A 19,852-nucleotide genomic window follows, 5' to 3' on the forward strand; every position below is an offset into this window, starting at 1 on the left:
TAAAAAGTAGTAAGTTGTATTACTTTTATTCAAACTGTATTCCCTTCTTATCATGTAGCCTACACTTCTTCCTTTCATTGATACATTTCAACCACCTGACTACAGCATATAACATACCTGCTGCAACCCTGTGCTGCTGCTGCTGCTGCTGCTGCTGCTGCTGCTTCTCTCTGCCTCATCCTCTATTGCTGGAGGCAGCTCCACCTCATCTGATCTCTGATATGAAAGCAATCGTGTTATGATCATATTGAGCTATTGGTGTGAGTCTAACATTAAACAAGCAGTCTGCTTGTCATACATTGCTGACAATACATTTTTAGAGGCAATGTGTTGAGTCACTGCCGCTAAATGCCGGTAGCACCAAGCTAGCAAGTCCTGCATTAGCCTCACATCAACAGGTGTAGACAGAACATCCAATTATCCTGAGCTAATTTACTGAATAAACCAACTCCCATCTCAATACTGTAGTTCAAAACCGCGGTACCTGCTCCATCTGTGAGCTATTTTTAGAATGCGCGCGGTACGTTCGTTGTCGCGTTCGCGCGCGTCCACCTGGGCAGGATGTGTGTGTCCTTCTCCCGTGACGATAAAGGCTGGCGGTTAAAAAAATAATAATAAACGAATTTGAAACTTGGGGGGGACACAAACGGGCGGACAGCAGAGCTCGGGGCAATAAAGCAGATTTGTTTGACTTTTTTACACTTTGTTGTTCTCCTCCTTTCCTCCGCTCTTGTCTCTGATTGTGAGCGTGAGTGCATTCGTGTGTGTGTGTGTGTGTGTGTGTGTGTGTCCCGCCCTTCAGAAACAGCGGAGGGAGAATGTGAATACGCAAAGCAGTGGACACTGAAACATGAACACATTGGATAAATAACATGGCGTTTAGTTTATTTAATAAAAGAGCACATGTTCAATGTGAAAAGTGACCGTAGATAGATTACTTCAGTTGAAATTTGGTGCTATATATATATATTTTTTTTTAAATAAAAAAAAAAATTAAAAACACCTTGAATTTCAGGCAGGGCGCGGGGCTCCGTTGGCAGGGCGCAGCGCCCCGCCAAGTCAATGGTAGGGGAAACACTGCATTATTTTAATTGTCTATGGGATCATGTTATGTTAAGGCAGAGGGACTGGACAACAGGGTGACATTCACAGGTGTGCAGACTTGAGGTAAAACATGCACTGGAGCCCGGAAAAGGAGCCGTGCCCACAGGAAGCAGAGATGGAGGGTGTGACAGAAATAATCGTTAGATTAGTCGACTAATCGAAAAAATAATCGACCGATTAGTCGACTACCAAAATAATCGTTAGTTGCAGCCCTAGTGTGAATCACAAAATATTCCCCATATGTTTTTTCAGCCATGCTTCGGTCTCTCCTTCTTAAAAGCACTTTGCAAAAATGAAACATAACATGTATGCTGTGTAAAATATTATACACCACTTCTTTCTCAGTGGAAATTGTCCACAGGTGTAACAATAACATGGTTATTTGCAATAAGAAAGGGCATGGCCTAGTTCCTTATGTTACTGGTTTTACTTTATAATGCTATAATAAATTGACATGTCCTGATACATTTGGTAACGTTAGATAATCACAAATGGTCAAGTATGGTTGTAGGATTATAACGTTTACAGAAATACAGGATGCACAAAATCGTATAAGGGCAAAAAAGGAAAAACGTTGAGTACTCAGTAAAATCTAAAATACATGAAGGCATGTTTTGGATTTTACTGCCAATAAAGCAAGGGAGTTTTTGGTGTTTAAAAACAAAGAAATCAGTGATACTCTACAATATTGTTCAACTTGAGAAAATGACAATGCTCTACCTTACAGAGAGCACTATCTCAACACATACTTTAACCTGTAAGTTCTTCACATCTCTTGGTTTTGGTGATATTTCCTCTCACCTCTCCCCTACAGCTTTCTACCACCTACACTGTGGCTATTGTAATGTTATGGAACAAAACAGCTAGCCTACATAGAGTGAAATATACATCATTGAGCAACTCCAACAATGTCTTTGGTGTGTGGAGCCATCCAACTCACTGCTGCTGCTCAGTAAGTATATCCAGTATGTAAACCAAACATCTTATTAAGCTACAGAATTAGTTTTCTGTGACCATATGGAATCTGCAATGTACATGATAAAAACAGATGTGTTTGCAAGCTAGCAGTCGTCATGTTCCCACATTGCTTTCCTGGTGTGTTACACGATTAACCACAGCCATCGGTCTGTTGAATAGAGTGACACTGAAGTAATGTCTCTGTGTGTGTCTTTTTTGTTCTCATGCTGGTATGATTAAAACCACATTCATAAAATGTGTCAATCGGGTTTTGCTGTTTAAATAGGTCCTGTACTTCTTAGCTAAGCACCAAAAACTGAAAACATATTTTATTATCTAATTAAAGAGGCTTCTTTGAAAAAATAAAATCTCAGTAGATAGAGATTTCGAAAGAAAATGGTCCTCAGGTTTTAAATGTAGGGGGGAGGTCATTGTATACATTTCAGCCAATCACTACAATTGCTACTTTGTAGACGTTGATCTTCTTGTGAGCAAACCTTCATTTGGGTGGAAAGACATCAGTCGTGAGAGACGACAGAGCTGCACCACAATGATCGGTCAACTGGCTGCTTTGATTGTTCTTTGTACGATGTGTAAGTGCTATTCTTTACTCCTGTATGAAAGACAATACCATTTGATGATCTTAAAGAAGATCTCCTCCATTAAACATTTTCTTTGTCTTTTTTCTTTAGCTCTGATTGAATCGGCAGAGGACCCTCACCTGATCTCTTTGGATGTGGTAGAAGTTGGTGGAAATGTTACTTATCAATGTCCAGTTTTGGATAACAAAGGCAAAATACTTTCTCTGTTCAAGCAGTCTCTTGGACAAATGGCCCAGCCAGTCTTTAATGTGATTTTTGGCAAACTAACAGTGACTGAACCTTTTTTAAATACACGGTTCACAGCAACACAAGGGAATACTCATTATCTTTTCACAATCAGAAATGTCAGAAAAGAGGACGAAGCAACATATTTCTGTCTCACTGGATCGACGTATTCACTGAGTTTTGGAACTGGCATCTTCTTGGCTGTGAATGGTAAATATCTATTACATTCAGTTATTGTTTCAAGTCTCATTTCATACAAATCATTTATATAAAATGTTATGTTTTCTTTTACTGAATCACGCAGATCAGCGGAGATCTTTCTTCGTAAGGCAAAGTCCGAAGACCAAGTCAGTCCAACCCGGCGACTCATTGACTCTGGAGTGTTCACTTATCTCCAAAAACAACGAAAGCGCAGATCAGTGTCCAGGCGAACACAATGTTTCCTGGTTCAGATCTGGATCAGGAGAATCCCATCCAAGCATCCTTTACACTCACAGTGAGGAACAAAAGGAACGCAGTTGTGTCTTCAGTCTGTCCAAAACTATACACAGCTCCTCTGATACCGGGACGTATTACTGTGCTGTGGCTACATGTGGACAGATCCTGTTTGGAGAAGGAACTACAGTGGAGACAAGTACGTTTTAAAGTATATTTAAATTACATTTGAATTTTGTATTTATATGTATACAATTATTAAGTGGATAAGTTAGAGTGGATAAAGTCATTAACTACAACTACATTTAACAATTATTTAATTGAGACATGAATTATATCTGATGAACGAATCTCCTTTGAAACTCATCCCTTCGTAAGAATGACTTTTCTCAGATTTCAAATTACTGATATTTTGTTGCGGCGTACGTCTAAAAAGTAAGACTTCCTTTGTTTCCTTATTTATTAGATTCAGAAACAGAACTGAACCCAGTTGTCCTTGTGCTTGGAGTGCTGTTGGCCTGCTGTGACTGTGATTGCCTTTCTTATTTTCTATGGATACCGAAGGAAATGTTGTGAAAATTGCAAAGGTAGGCTCAGAATATTATACTTTAGTTTCAGTTATGCTTTTTCAGGTGGAAACATAACGATCTAATAATCTGGAAAAAAATCTTGGCTGTGAAAACAGACAATGATTGTAAGGATGGGAGTTTTCTCTAATAAATGATGAAATTATGGAAAATCCATTAATATAAGATTGTTGGCTCAACATAGTGTACATTTGTGTTTCTATTCAATAAATGAGATGACGGTTCTAATAGTCAAATACCTTTACTTGTGTTAAACCACCATGGCCACTACTACTGACTCAATAATATAAACTCCAGAGCTGTTTGTTTGTTTTTTGTGTCATACTGTTACATAATTGTAAACCTGAGGTCACTTAATCTATTGTTTTGAATGCAAAAGGATACATTATTATATTTGATTGCGTGTAATACAGAATATCCTATTGCAACAGGAGTTATTGAACATCTGATCCCAGAAGTACACAATATCCAGGTAGCCTTGAGAACATAACATTATCCCTTACTGCTTTAAGGTCTAAAGGAGTTCATCAGATTAATCACAACAACGCTGACGGTGAATTTAGCAGATTACAAAAAGTCAATGTGTCTAACCAAATAGAAAACAACTGAAAATGTGAAGGTGTTGGATCCTCAGTTTCCTCCAATGCGAGGGTGACAATAATCATGTGTGTATACTCTGAAACCCTGTTTTACATTCAAACAGGAGCAGTGAGTGCTTCCCATCATCGTGGACCGGTCATGTCAACTGGGGGTCAATCAAATGACATGGTAAATATATGGTGGTATGCTTTTTATTTGTTCAAGACACAGATTATAATCAAATTATAAAACAACAGTATAATAAACCATCTGATAAGTAGCTAAACTTAATGTATGTTATGTATTCTTGATAAAGAGTGACAAGGTATAAATATAATTACTGATGGCTGAACATTTGACAAAAGAAAGTGTGTAAAGATCACTGCAAAGCAGTCTATACTATAGACATGGTCTATATCAGGGCTATTCAACTACACATTCAGTTGGGCCAGATTTTATAACTACAAAATTCAGCTGGGCCAGACATTCAGCGGCCTGTAAAAAGCGGGTAGTGACACATTTTAAACCAACACATATTACTGCGATGAAAAACATGCAATTTTTATTCATTGTTCATCTAACAAAGGTAGTTCAAAAAGTGCATAAAAACACAACAAATTAGCATTAATTTAACAGAATCTGAAAAAAAAGTGCACAGTTGTAGCATTACATTTGTTTTCTTTAGAAGTCAAATATTCAGTTTTTTTTTTTAACCAGGCACATCAAAAAAGTGCATTTACTGAATAAAATAATAGCAGTCTTAATAAATGTGCTCACATACAAAAAAAACAGCTAAAGAGCTCCAATGCAACACAAAGAGGTAGCAATATTTTTTCACTTTTCAAGTAATAACAAAAAAATCATACGCTTTGGTCACATTTGTCCCAGACACATTAAAAAGTGCATTTAAATGAATACAAAAAGAACTGTCAAACACTTCAGTGCACAAACCCATAACAAGGGATACGGGTAACTATATGAATGAATACTACACTACACGTCTACTATAGTAAACTAGGTGCTTACTATCACCTCATGTGTGATTTGTCATCGCTGACTTTCTCAATGGGAGAAGGGACATTTTTTGTTTTGAACAAGAGCAGTGATTTTTGGCTCATAGGATGTCAATGCAATCCTAAGACATTGGTGAAGAGTGCTGTCAGTCAGGGAACAGCGAGTGCTACTATTGATTGAGTTCATGTGTGAAAAGCTTGATTCGCATGTGTATGTTGATCCAAACATACTGAGCACACAGATCGATACTTTCTGAACGTTAGGGAACTGCTGTTTTTTGACATCACTCCAAAACTTAGCTGGCCCGTTAGTGCGCTGCATGTCAATAAGTTCCAGTGTATATTTCCCCTTGTCGATGCAGGGGACCACTTCCTTTGCTCTGGTTGATACGTCCCCCTCTATTGCAACAGTGAAGGGGTCTCTGGCAAAGCCCATCACCTCTGTGGGCAGAGCAAGTCCATCCAATCGACCGGCAAAGTTCTCTTTCAACCTCGCAATGAAATCTGTCATCACATCCGTGATTTGTGCCGGAGATGTGATGTGTTTGGGGAGCGTCGGAAAATGCAGCATCCGACCCGTGCTCAAGTCGGTAGCGAAAAGGTCCAGCTTGACTTGGATCTGCTCCACAAGATCAATGACCGTTTTGTCTCTGTTTACGCTTCAGAGTTGAGAGAGACATGTTTTAGAGTTGCTATCATAGGACCACCATTACTAGCAACACTAGATGCACTTTCAAAAAACGTGCTGCGTTGTGGTTTGGTGGTTTCTATGCAACGCGGAGTGTTGCGTTCATGGTCTGTACTAGTGTAGGAATTTGGCTACGGGAGGCTGGGCCACTCGGGAGTTGGTTCTGGGCCGCATCCGGCCCGCGGGCCGCCAGTTGAGTAGGCCTGCATATGTTAAAGTCACCTAATCGCCAAAAGGTTTGTGTTAAAGAGCAACTTCCAGTTTAAAGACACCTGTGAATAAATGTGTAGGAAAATGATGAATACACTAGATTTTCAAAAAAATATACAGAAATATACACTACAGTGACATATGGCGTCGTTTTTGTAATAAAGGTTCACTTCCGCATAAAAAAGCCTCGGCACGTGACCTCCCGCGTGTGACGTAACACGGGGGACACAAGGGGGAGAGCGGCCGGTGTAACGTATTAATAAACATGGATCCCAATGCTAGTTTCGACACAGAATACACAGAAGAAGTTGAACATGAATATTCCAGTGCATATGACGGACCACAACCTTATAATTATGAGCCTGCTAGGCGTCCAAGAGACCAGGAGCAGCCAAGGATTAGAAGAAATAACGGCCATCGGAGAGAAATTGAGCTTTGGTGTGAGGAGAACCAGTGAAGAACTGGGCAGCTATCTTGGTGAGTGACCGGCGTTAGCTACAGAATGTTAGCTAACGTCACATCACAACATTGTGAAGTTAGCTATCATATATCAGGCTATAACTAAAGTAGCATTGATAATATAGTAACGTTACTGGCAGGACTGTTGATACTGATCCATAACAGAAACTAATGCGCAAGTATCAGCCGTATCTCGCGCTACCTAATGCAACTCCACACTACGGTGCTGTGTACCGGAGGGGAGACACGAGATACGGCTGATACTTGACGATCTGGCGGAGAAAGGTTGTGGAGCCTCCGTTGATATGCCGTTGTAAATGGCTTGATGGAAAGCAGGTGTGTAGTCGGGGAGGGTGCACAGCTGATTGCAGCAGGTGAGTGGAGGTTGAGCCGGGAGCCAGGAGTGACAGCCACCACGCACACACAAACAACACAGACAGGGGGAAACAAACAAACAAAAAGGAGACGGTGCCGTGTACCGGAGGGGAGAGAGAGAGAGAGCAGCGAAGGGGGGGGGGAGAGAGAAGTAATACGGTTTCCTGATAAAGCTGTGGAGAGTATGTGCTGCAGGGAGGTGGATGCACAACGCACCCAGGACCGAACGCTAGCTCCGGTCCTTTTTAGTGTGGACTCGATGTCCTGACAGGCTGGTATTTGTGCAACCTGCACAAACACAATACTGCACCATGATTACAAATGGTGAAATACAATGTAAAACTACCGAAAAATACCAGCTCACTAAAACACAACCGCTCTACTCAACGCAACTCTACTATACCCGCGTTCAGAGAGCGGAGATGTGTCCCCTTTGTGATGTAATATGACGCGTTTGATGTATGACCTTAAAAAAAAGCCGTTTTTAAGAGCAGAGCTCAAAATTGCTCCTTTCCATCTGAATTCCTGCCCTTATGTCTCGTAAAACATATCAAATCCTGCATTCACTTTTTTAATTGTAATTTTCAAGCAAGTTTAAGCATAGGCCTACATGTAGAAAAAAAAAAACCCTGCAAGATGTTCTTTAAAGTCACCTAATCGCCCAAAAGTTTGTCATTGAAGCACGTTTTGTTTTAAATTTTGCAGGATGAAGAAGCGAAGGCAGTGACTTATGCATCAGTGGATTTCTCAACAAGGGAAGTGAAAAGAGGAAGGAGAAAGGAGAGAGAAATGCCAAAAGATTGTATGTACTCTGTTGTTAGATCTGATCACTACAACCAGCCACACCCCTCTCTATAGTCAGAGATCTGAGTTGCTTTCTGAATGTGTTGATACAGGAAGTGTGCCAACTTTACTGTAAGGTGTCATCTAGGTCGACATGTCTGTGGAACTGTTTGCTTATGATTTTTGTTGACATAATAAAACTTGATATTTATACTGTCCCCTAATATTGAGTAACTGTATCTTCATTAAACTACTACAACATACACAATATGCCTGTGAGTTACGTGTTAGCGTCCTTAGATAAACAATGCATGGATTTAGTCCTTCATCCAAGTCTGCGGTAAGGGACTCAGGGCAACACATCTGTCATCCAGTTGAAGGATAGATACCTTTCAACTGATGATCGATATATATTTATGGTTAGAATAAAGATAAAGATTTATTTATTTGTATATAATTCAACTTCTAAATGGCCTTTGATACTGTTAATAACCAAGACAAAGTGATACAAGAAGAGGTTTTCTTCTCCTTTTCATTCACAGACATTTGTTTAAGTCATTAGACCAAAAACCTTTTGTCCGCTGCTTTCCCTACTGCTGCAGGGGAGTAGTTTCTTACTCCTTGAAAAGAGCAGGTCAAATACATTACAAGTTGCATGAGACATGATCTGGTCCTCTACATTCATTGAGTGCTGTTGTGGTTCAAATTCTTTAGTTTTAGGAAGTTACTACCCTTAAGTTGCCCTTGTGTGTTTGTTTATAGTCTTTCACATTTACTTTGTGTCGATGCCTTTTAGCAATGGACGAGGCCACCAAACATCTTTAACGTCTGCCTTTTGGGAAAAAACATTAACCTGATAAAAAGGCTTTCTGAATGGAGGAGAAAGTCAAAACTCCACAGATGATGAAACTTCAGACTTCATGTTGTAAGGCATGTTATTTAATATAAGACTATTGCAAAAGCTTTTAAATGTGGGGTTGGCAAAAAAAACTTGTCTGACATTGGATACATGATATGTATTCCAGAGTCGAATATGAGCACTTCAAACTACTGTACTGCCTGAGGTGAACAAGGGGAAACACATTACTGTTACATATAATTTACAAAGATTCTTGCAAAACATACATCTGAATGTTGCCATTTATTTCCCTATAAATGTGGGTGAACAGACACCCACTTGACAACAAATGACGAGTGGAAAGGTGGGCTGCCAACATAGGGTGTGCTTTCAAAGTCACATTTCCTTCAATGTCATTTGTTATACAAACTTACCCTTTCAGTAATACAGTGTTTTAGTCATGCATTGACAGTGAAGGTGTCTTTAGTGCTGTTTTAAAGTGTGTGTGCTGTTTGACTTTGTTCAGCTCAAATAACACATGAAGAGGTGAATAACGTTGAGCATATATGTTCTCAGAGTCAGACCTAAACAGTATCAACTCAGAATCACTGTGTGTTGGCTCTTTAGTTTTTCTTTGTAATGTGATTTACAGTACATAAAGCCGACAAATACTGTGTTAAAGTGAACACTATGAGTGACAATGATTAAACTAAAATTTGATTTATGTTTCCTTGTGAAACACGTCCCTTCTTGCACCTCTAACCTCATTACATATCCTGTAGGGCAGGTCTCTTCAGAGGAAACAGATTCAGTGGTCAGTCAAAGGAAGAGAAATGGCTTTTTCTCTCTCACTGTAGCTGTGACATGTGCATTTACTTTTGCTTTGAAGTAAAATGCCTGACTGCTTTGAGACTAGAAAGAAAAGTTATGCGTACAAAATGTTTACTCATTCATTATTTCGCAAACAATCTGTAACAAAAATGCATTTGGACAAAAATAGCTCTATTACTAAGTAATGCATTACTGCCCAACACAGCACCAGACCTACATCATGTCCTAAAGGTACTGACATGTCAGTGACAAAATGAATGACCACGCACACACATGTACAGTGAGCTTCAATTGCAAAATGCTTTCGACACGGACAAGAATAAAAGTAAATTCTCATTGCAGTGGAAATTCTGTTCACTGTTGTGACAGGAAGTTTGTCCGTCAGTTGTTTACTTTTGTGTGTCTGCTGCGTATCAGTAAGTCAAAAAATGTCACATGGTGTTTGGTCAGACAGTTTTTCCATTTCATTGAAAAGGGGACATGATCGAAGGTTTGGTTAATTGAGGGTCGTGGTCTACCTTTCAGCCAATCACAATGACTTCTACTTTGTTAACCTTGATGACTTCTGGGTAAATGTTCCATTTGGGTGCGCAGACATCAGCAGTGCAAGGGAAGGGCTCTGTGGCACAATGATGGGAAGACTGGCTGCTCTGTTTCTTCTAAGGACATTGTGTGAGTGCAACTTTACTTATTACTGAAACACGAGTACTACTATTTTCTAAAGGTCGTATTAAAGTTTAGACAAGTTTAACAATTAGTATTACTGTATTATCTTATCAATTTTCATTGTCTTATCTTATCAATCATTGTTTTTGTCCTGTTGTCTCTCTTTTCAGCCCTGATTCAAACTGCAGAGGTTCCTCACCAGATCTCTTTGACTCTGGTGGAACTTGGTGGCAATTTGACTCTGACATGTTCAGTCTTTGAAAATAAAGCGGGGATGGTTTACTGGTATAAGCTGAAGTTTGGATATATGTTTCAAACTGTTGCGGCAGGAACTTTTGACAAAATACAACTTCAAGGACAATTTAACAACTCAAGATTCAACATCACAAAACCGCACGCTCAGAACATTTTAAACATCAGAAATGTAACAAAAGAAGATGAAGCAATGTACTTCTGTCAAGCAGGATCGGCATACAAAATGGAAATGATTTACGGCACACTTTTAGTTGTGAATGGTAAAGTATATTCATTTCAATGACTTCATTTGCTAGATTGTAAAATCCTTAAAATCAGTTACTTTATTCTTAATTGTTGTCCTTCACACAGATCATAAAAACCTGAAGAAATCTATCTACGTGAAACAAAGTCCGGAGACTGAGTTGGTCCAGCCCGGCGACTCAGTGACTCTCCAGTGTTCACTCCTCTCCAAAAACAAAGAAAGCGCAGATCAGTGTCCAGACGAACACAATGTGTACTGGTTCAGGTCTGGATCAGGAGAATCCCATCCAAGCATCCTTTACACTCACAGTGAGGAACAAAAGGAACGCAGTTGTGTCTTCAGTCTGTCCAAAACTATACACAGCTCCTCTGATACCGGGACGTATTACTGTGCTGTGGCTACATGTGGACAGATCCTGTTTGGAGAAGGAACTACAGTGGAGACAAGTACATTTTAAAGTTGAATTCTGAAATCTTTAGTACATTTTGAACATTAATGGTAGTCAGATATATTGGATCAATATTGAAAAAGTGTATATAGAATGTGTTCTAAATATCTATCTGCATCTTTCAGTCAAACAGATTCACAGCTCTTTGATATTTTAAATCTTAGTCCAAGTAGATATACTGTTTTGTCATGCACTTGAAAAAGTTGGTGCAATAAAAAAAACGTGTCCTTAAACAGAAGGCTCTTTTTTAAAGTAAAGATTGATCGACAAAGCCAAATACATTCTCCAAATATGACAGTATTTTTAACAGACATTATTGAGAGAAATGTAAATCTCTTAAAATTGGAATGAGGAGTTAAGTGTCTATTTTTCTAATTCCAGGATCAAAACTGGACGCAGTTGTCCTCGTACTTGGAGCACTGTTGGCCTGCTCTTTGACTTTAATCATCATCTTTACTTTCTACGTAAATCGAGGAGTTTGTCGACACTGCAAAGGTAGGTTCCTAAATCATATAGCAATGTTTTAGGCATTGATATTGGCCCATGTTCTAAATTGTAGGAATTTAGTTTTATTGTAACTTCTGTTAATTTTACCCATTAATAACAGACCCAACATCACATTGAGCTTAAACCCAAGCACATAACATTCATTTACTTTGTGTCTCCTACAGAGGCCTTTTTTATATGAATTGTTGAATCATTTTCTTCCCAAGCTTCCCTCTTTTTAATCCTCATCAAGCAAGTATAAGTATTAATTTATCAGTTTAACCCAAAGGATATACATTTTGAGCTTTGTGTAAAATGGTTGCGAGTTTGAGTCCTGAGTTATCTCAACATCCTTTCAAATGTCTTCATCTGTCAAAAGGGGAAATTCAACTGAAATACTTAACTCTAAAATAATAATCTCTATGCCGACATGTCATGTATGATGTCACCATACATGTACTCAACATATTCTGTGAACTCATAATTAAAGTTTCATTTCTAAAATAAATTCAAAAGTAAAATTCCCACAAAAGGGCAAAACTCCAGACTCTACTTTGAAATTCAGCGGACAATTGAACAATTGAAACCCCTCTAACATTATTTAACTTTTTCTGCAGTTGCAACGTGTACCATCCGTAATCCTAGAACCAACGAGGCGGCAGTGGACGAATCAACTGACCTGGTAAATATGTTTTGAATTTTGAAACTATGCACCAAATATGGAGGCAAAAAGCATCCTTGTACGACTTTAGACTCAAACATTAGACTTGGTTTGGATGAAGTGTTTTTTATTTTACAGGCCTACTATTTAAGGAATGTATATTTAATAGACAATATGATTTGCAGGACGGAGACGAAGAGGCGGTAAACTATGCAGCACTGAATTACTCCACAAGAAAAGTGAAAAAAGTAAAGCAAGAGTTACCACAGGAGTGTGTGTACTCCGCTGTGAGAGCAAACCACACACAGCACCATGCGCCCATGTGAGCTTTGGCTTAGCTCAGCTTTGCATGTTTTTAACAAATGTTGTGCTGTTAATTACTTTGCTTTATATTTTGCTTTTAAAGAGTTAGTTGTTGATGTGACAAGCACTAAAGAACACTGCTTGTTGCACAGGCATGAGGAGGCGACTGAGAATGGCTCAAGTTGAAATCAATAAACTTTTCAAACACCCGGAGAGAATAAGTGGGTAATCAATGTTCATCAAAAAGCAATGCTGCATCTAAGAGACGACACACATGTACATGTTATGACTGTGCATCGTTCTTCAATCTGAATTTGAATTTGAATTTCTTTGACGGATAAAACGGGTTGAACTTTGTATGAACTTTATATCATTTTCCAAAAATGATAGTTAAATGTACTTTTGGTTATATGGCACACATATGTTAAGAAAAATAAATATGTTTGCTGTAATTGTACTAGTTTTTCTAATAGCAGAAGAAGAAACATGAAAAAAGAAAACAATCCAAATGACTGCTTTTCACCAAAAACACAGTAATGAAGCTAAATGTCCTTTAATAGAAAAAAACTATTCCTTTTAATGCCCCCTGGTGTACGGAGATGAGCAGAAAATAGATTATATATAGAGGAAATAGAGTCTTCCTGCTTTGCTCTTCCAAGTTGATAAGACAAAGGGTGTATGGCGGCATAGAATCAGTGTGACGACAGTATAGATGTTTGACAGGCATTCACTAATATCTGTGTATACAAAAAAGTTCAACATACAGAAATGGAACAAAATGCATTTTTTATTTAAATTCATTCAATATCACTTTAGCATAAGAAGAACAAAAACCATCAAACAAACATTATATGAATAATGCAAGCTAATGCCAACATCTTATAACAGCTTTAAACTGAAACACATTAACATTATATCACATTTGGTACAAAGACATCTGACACAGTCCAGTTAAAAGGTGCCGTCTAAGATTTAAATCCAATATACTACTAACAAATATCTACTCCGCTAGCTGACTGCATTATGTGCCTATGCTAAAAGAAGAGCTGGTTGTGATCCAGCCAATCAGCATCAGGGTGTTTATGCGTGTGCAGAGGACAGGGGAAAGGAGGGCCATGGATGTGTAAAGAGAAAGGCAGTGGGAGCAAGAGGCAGGGTAAATATGAAGGGGGGCATTTATTTTAAGATCAAATATCAACAATCTTTCTTGAGAATCGCTGACTCCACATTTCACTCAGATCAAAAAGCCTTGGCAGCCGTGTAGACCCCGGGGCCAGTTTCCATCACGGTGAAGACGACAGTAGAATAAATCCACGGGTCTTCATTTCTCTACGGAAATATATTACAAATTATTTGTGATGACAAAACTGATCGAGTTGCATCCTAAGCCTTTTGCAATGTTGATCTTACCTTCACATTCATTTTTGCAACATTTCCTTGCAGGTAAACAGCAGCTACAATATGAACACAAGTTAAAAATAGATAAGGATGCCTTAGTTTGTAAAAACAATGATATCAGCATCATCTAAATAATATGTTATTCAGTGAGGTAACTTATTTTACCTTTATTATGGCAATAATCACACTTGTTTCTCATGATGGCGTGAATAAGGATGGCTATAACAATCACACTAATGGCCGAGACCACAGACGGCAGAAGGAGAAATACATCGTCAGTCTGTAAATCACCAAAAGACCGTAAGCCGGTTCCTGAAACAGGAAAGGAAAACACAATAACATTTAGTTAGAGTAAAACAAAATGTACTTTCACCCAAGAATATTTTACTTTACTTCAAATATTTCTTCACAATCAATATGGATTTGATTTGACTTTGATTTGAATGTAACCTCTTATCAATGCAAATGCAAATGTCCCTATCAAACCCTTCAACCACACTGACTTAAACCACATGGGTTGCTTATTACAAACATGTGATGTACATCAATGTTTTGTTGTATCTCCAAATAATATCTCTCCACATGCGGCCACATCGCAGTGACATGTCTTGTAGAAGCTGTAGACACATTTCTTCTTTGAGGGTCCACCTGGTTCCTTTTCATGTACTTCAACACCGTTTCCTCGAGTATTATTCAAACTTTGATTAAAAGCCTTGAAACAGCACAGATTTTGTTCTTCTGGTTCTGTTTTGTTCTCGGAGTCGGAGAGTATTGAACACTGCAGAGTCACAGAGTCTCCAGGACGGACTGGATCAGTTGTAGAAACTGCAGTGCTTTCAGGTTCTGGGAAATTCGAAAAGTTTCAACAGTCAAACCAAAGATAAAATGCGATCATGATTTTCAAATCAAAGCTGCAATCAGTATTTGGTAAACAAAAACTGCATTGTATTATTACTTCATAATTATACCGTCTCAAATAAAAATGCCTTGAGTGAGATTAAAAGTATCTCATTAAAGATACTTCCTTAGATGCAATTGATTGTTTCACTGGCTATCTTATTTCTTGCTCTCTTTGAGACTGCCGACCAAGCAAGGAGGCAGAGGCAGAATGTCCAAAAATATAACCCGGCATGGGCATTTATTACAATCATGTGCACATAGTTCACCCAGCCTCAATCCTGCTCCTGCTGCTGTTCAGGTGAGCCCAGCCTAAAGCCACCAGGATCTCACACACACTACCAGCCTCCACACAGACAGGGAAAACAGAGCCTAAATACCTATACACTAATTAGCACAACAAGACACAGGTGGGGGGGGGAGCAATTAGACACAGGTGAGGGGGGAGGAGACAACACAGGGCACCAGATGCACACAATCAGCTACAACATACATGGGGAACAGGGAAGTTGTCGTCAATATACCCCACACAGTACAATGATTATATCCACATGTCCACGTGAGCTCTAGTAACGGCGTCTCATCGTTACACTCTCAGACAATAAGTGTCGTCAATTTGAGCTCAAGTTCACATAAAGATGAATTATAGTTAACTAAGTAGTAGTAGTTCAAAATGTGTGTCCCAATGTTGCAGTATAAAAGTGCATACATTTCTTTGCAAATCTACTTAAGAGTAAAAATGATACTGAAAATGAACTATTTTTACATTCTAGTTGTTTATATGGAAAAATAAACTAAAGTACATGAAACAGGAATTGTAATGTGTTACTAACTGTAATGAAATAAGAAGTGTATTAACCTTTAACTCTTAGGTCAGTTTGTGTCAGGAATTTGATGTTCTGTTGGCTTATTTGAATACAGTAGTAGACCGCAGCATCACTTAGCTTTGCTTCTTTAACATGTAGAACAAATAGTTCACGCTCTTCTGTAGATGTGATGCGATCATTACTCTTAAGGCTAAATGTCTTTCTTAAGACTTCAGGAAAGTCTCCAGAATCAATCCTGATCCAAAACAAGCTTCCCAAAGACTCGCGGGGACATGTCAGCTCCACAGAAACTCCAACACCAACAGTCTTTGTCTCAAAGTTTGGTTTTTTTGTGCATCCTGAAAATACATTTTACATTAAACACAGAGAAAAAATGATCTCTCTCAATTATTGTAAACATGGACACACACACATCTGAAAATCAATAGGACATTTTTACATGTACTTACGTCCCACTGCCAACATCAGCAGTAAATTAAATACAATCCTCATTTTCTGTTTATTCCACTTGAGACTGGTGCAATTTTGATGCGCATTAAAAAAGATTCACTTTAATGTCATTATATAAAGTGGGAGGTAACAGTTTCAGAGCAATCTCATTGGCCTCCTAAGTCGCCTTTTATCACAGCGGAAATATAATGAACCATCAACTGTCTTGTGCAGCCTAAACACATGAAACAAAACCAACAGCCCACTTTTCATGTTGGGTTTCTATTACTGACACAGAGTTAAAACAGTAAATGATCTGATGTTATTGTGAAATACTATTATAAACAAACCAAAGAGATAATATCACACAATACATTTTCTGTTCCATATATTTAGTATTTATTTGTTGCGTGGCCTTATCACCAGACATCCTCAACTAGCAAGCACTAATATGTTTGTGATTCATGGGCTATTGTATTTTCTTAACATTGTTTTATGCGATATATTAAGACTTTTCAAATGTTTCCACACACAAATAAAAAAATGTGCATAATAAACAGGTTGACTGAAAGGCACATAGTCCTCAGATACGCAGTTCATTTAAAAATATGAATCATAACAATAGGAATTCAATTGATCAGTTTGATTAATCTACATTTGGAAAGTATCTGTTATGATTGCACACTATGATGCCCACTCTGTCTGTCAGTCACCTGTAGCAAACATGGCAGACAGAGGAGAGCTCTTACCACATTGTATTACCTTTATACATAGTGGAGAGAAAGGCAAAAACAGCGAACCACTTTATTACAGATCCTTAAGTGTTATTTAATGAATAACAGGAACACCGATTGCAGTCAAACTCTGGCATTAGAAGTATTACTAAAACTGAGACCCCCATCATCCCAGCAACAAACTGCTCTGTCTGCTGCTCTCTGACAGGCGGTGACGCAGCATCAGGTCTGAAACCACCAGACTCAGAGACAGATCCCACAGGCCATAAGACTGCATTAATGCCTGAGCTCTGCTAAGATCCTCCATAACCTAAAGCATGCATCTGTCTGCATCTTACACTTGATTTATCTTAAGGTTAATCACAATAAACAGTATTTTATTTTTTCACTATTTAATTGTACATGTTTACATGCTTCGCGTCGGGCCAAACCACGCCCCTTAGCTGTGATATAATGAGCATATACCACGGCCTGTCGTGAGTTATTGCTTTTATAAAACGGTTACCAAGTGTGGCAATATGAAAGAAAAATACACACTCTAATTTAAATAGTTTTTATTCGTAAATAATGATGTTGAAAATAAAATAGTCCCTCCGTTGCCTTCTGCACGAAACATAGTGCGAGGTGGTTGCTATGCAACAACACTAACAGCTAGCGAACATATTAGACAGAGAGCATTGATCCATTATTTGGCTATTTATTTACATTCATTTGTATGTTGCCGTTTATTGTGCACCCACTGAAAAACTGTCCAGCATCAGTAGCATGGCTTACGAGGTTACTTGTGGCTGAGGTTATACAGGCTGTTGCTTGGCGTGGCGAGGATATTGCTCCACTTTCTCCGGTCCCCGAAATTCGGCTTCCAGTAGTTCTGGAGAGAGCAGTGTCCAGTTGGTCTACCTGCTCTTCACGGAGCTCTGCATGTCGTCGTTTAGGTGCTTTTTCTCTGGACATAGGCACTCCTCAATCCACTCCTCCATAGTAGGCCTATGACCCCCCCGGAGGTCGAAGTTAATCTTAAATGTTTCCATCTTATGATTTGTAAGGTTGTTTCGTAACGGAAGAAATAAAATATATTTATAAAACGGACAAGTCAAATCAAGCAATCTGATTGGTCGATAGCGTTTTTGTGGACCTCTTTGATTACAGATTTGAAAACATCATTGCTTGCTTTAAAAGTAGCACAATTCATTATGTCAAACCTTGGAAAGTATCTAGATATATCCCTGCCCTAATGCCAAAGGAACTGCACACTGAATATGTTTTGCCGTTTGATGTCTATGTCTGGACCGCTGCGTAAAAAGGAGGGTTTCTGCCCCGTTACTTCTCCGCTGCTTTCTTGTTCCAATTTGTTTGCTTTTCAGCCCAACTGTATACTGTGTTTCTCAGGCGCGGAGGGATACTGACTTGTTGTGAAAAGTAATTTACAATTCTACCCGTGGTATACGCTCAGTATATCATGGCTAAAAGCCAATCAGATTGCTTGATTTTACTTGTCCGTTTAAAAAATATATATATATTATGTTGCATTGTTGGAGGAGCTTGGGATTTAAGTTAGTCATTGCCATATCTACACTGGAGTATTGTAGGCTTAGAAGAAGCCTCAAAGCATACCTTACCTTGGGTTCCTCAGCCTTTTTTGAAGTATTCAAATGTTACAGAGCAATGCTGAAGTGTTTTTAAATGAATACCAGGAACACCGACTGCAGTCAAACTCCGGCATTAGAAGTATTACTAAAAGTGAGCCCCCCCCATCATCCCAGCCACAAACTGTTCTGTCTGCTGCCGTCTGACAGGCGGTGACGCCTTTTTTGAAGTATTCAAATTTGGAAGAGCAATGCTGTTGCTTCTAACAAGTGAAATCATATGCTTTGGACCTTCTACTTTTTACTTTGTGTGCACAGCACTGCCTGCATTTGGCAAGCTGACAGAAACAGATTGACATGCATTCACAGTCACTACTGACAGACAAATGATGCATGAAAACTTAGGGACTGTTGTGGTTTGGCTTCAAACTAAGGTGTCAACAGAGAGGGGCTGCTGCCTTTCTCTCTCTCTGTTTTAGCCTCAGGAAACTCGGCATGCACTGCAGATTTTAAAAGTGGAATATAAAACATTTCAGTAAAGGGTAAAGTCATGACATGATCGTCTTTTTGTCAAGTGCAGGACTTAAGTTTGCCAGATAATCAACAAAAATGCTGAAAGCTTTACAAAACTCTGCTCCACTGCGCTTATAGCAGAGTACTCTGGCAGATGCATAATAGGCTAGAAGGATGGAGGTTTTCAGTTGCCCCCCACCATTTTACATGCTGTACATTTTTTGACATGTTTTATAAAGTTATGGTGACTAAAACACGGACATACAATCGGTAAGTTGCAGTTCATGTTCAGTATATTAGCAGCTGAGCCACTGACCTGCCATGTATTTCATTTGTCACCATTTCCTATGTGTAGTGATTTCACACAACACAAAAATCTTCGACGTACCGATGAACTAGATAAACATTGGGGTATCAACAAAACTGACTAGGATACATCCTATGGAAACATTTGTCCAGTTATTTCACTCTGGATCAATGTGTGGTCTGAACGGCAGACTCTTGTCCCAATTGATGCTGAAATGCACGTTTCATATATACATAACTAACAGCATGGGTTAATGTTGATGGTCAAATGAGTGACATGTTGTATATTTTAAGAATGATTTGTGAATAGCTTTACCTTATTTATACCTCAGACTTTGCACAAAATCTGATACAACAGTTATACACATAACAATTTGAGTCATGTAACCAATTTACTTTATTTAAAGAAAGGT

At 38.7% G+C, this 19,852-nt stretch overlaps 1 protein-coding gene and 1 long non-coding RNA gene across 3 annotated transcripts in view; both read right to left on the reverse strand.

Annotated features, from left to right (window-relative positions):
* The window catches only part of LOC307034161 (uncharacterized protein), a 112,027-nt gene extending 96,645 nt beyond the window's left edge, over positions 1-15,382 (reverse strand). For both annotated transcript variants that reach the window (XM_079672931.1, XM_079672930.1), the window contains exon 1: positions 15,301-15,382. In XM_079672931.1, the coding sequence (XP_079529057.1) occupies positions 15,301-15,306 (6 nt within the window). In that variant the 5' untranslated portion in view covers positions 15,307-15,382. The remainder of the gene's footprint in view (positions 1-15,300) is intronic.
* LOC307033351 lies at positions 13,519-14,479 on the reverse strand. The gene is made up of 3 exons (XR_013806477.1): positions 14,313-14,479; positions 14,160-14,203; positions 13,519-14,078 (listed from the first exon to the last, which is right to left on the reverse strand). It is a non-coding gene; the product is annotated as an uncharacterized lncRNA (long non-coding RNA).
* Positions 15,383-19,852: the final 4,470 nt, after the last annotated feature.

This window comes from Notothenia rossii (genome assembly GCF_949606895.1).
Source record: "Notothenia rossii genome assembly, chromosome: 3".
Lineage (NCBI taxonomy): Eukaryota > Metazoa > Chordata > Actinopteri > Perciformes > Nototheniidae > Notothenia > Notothenia rossii.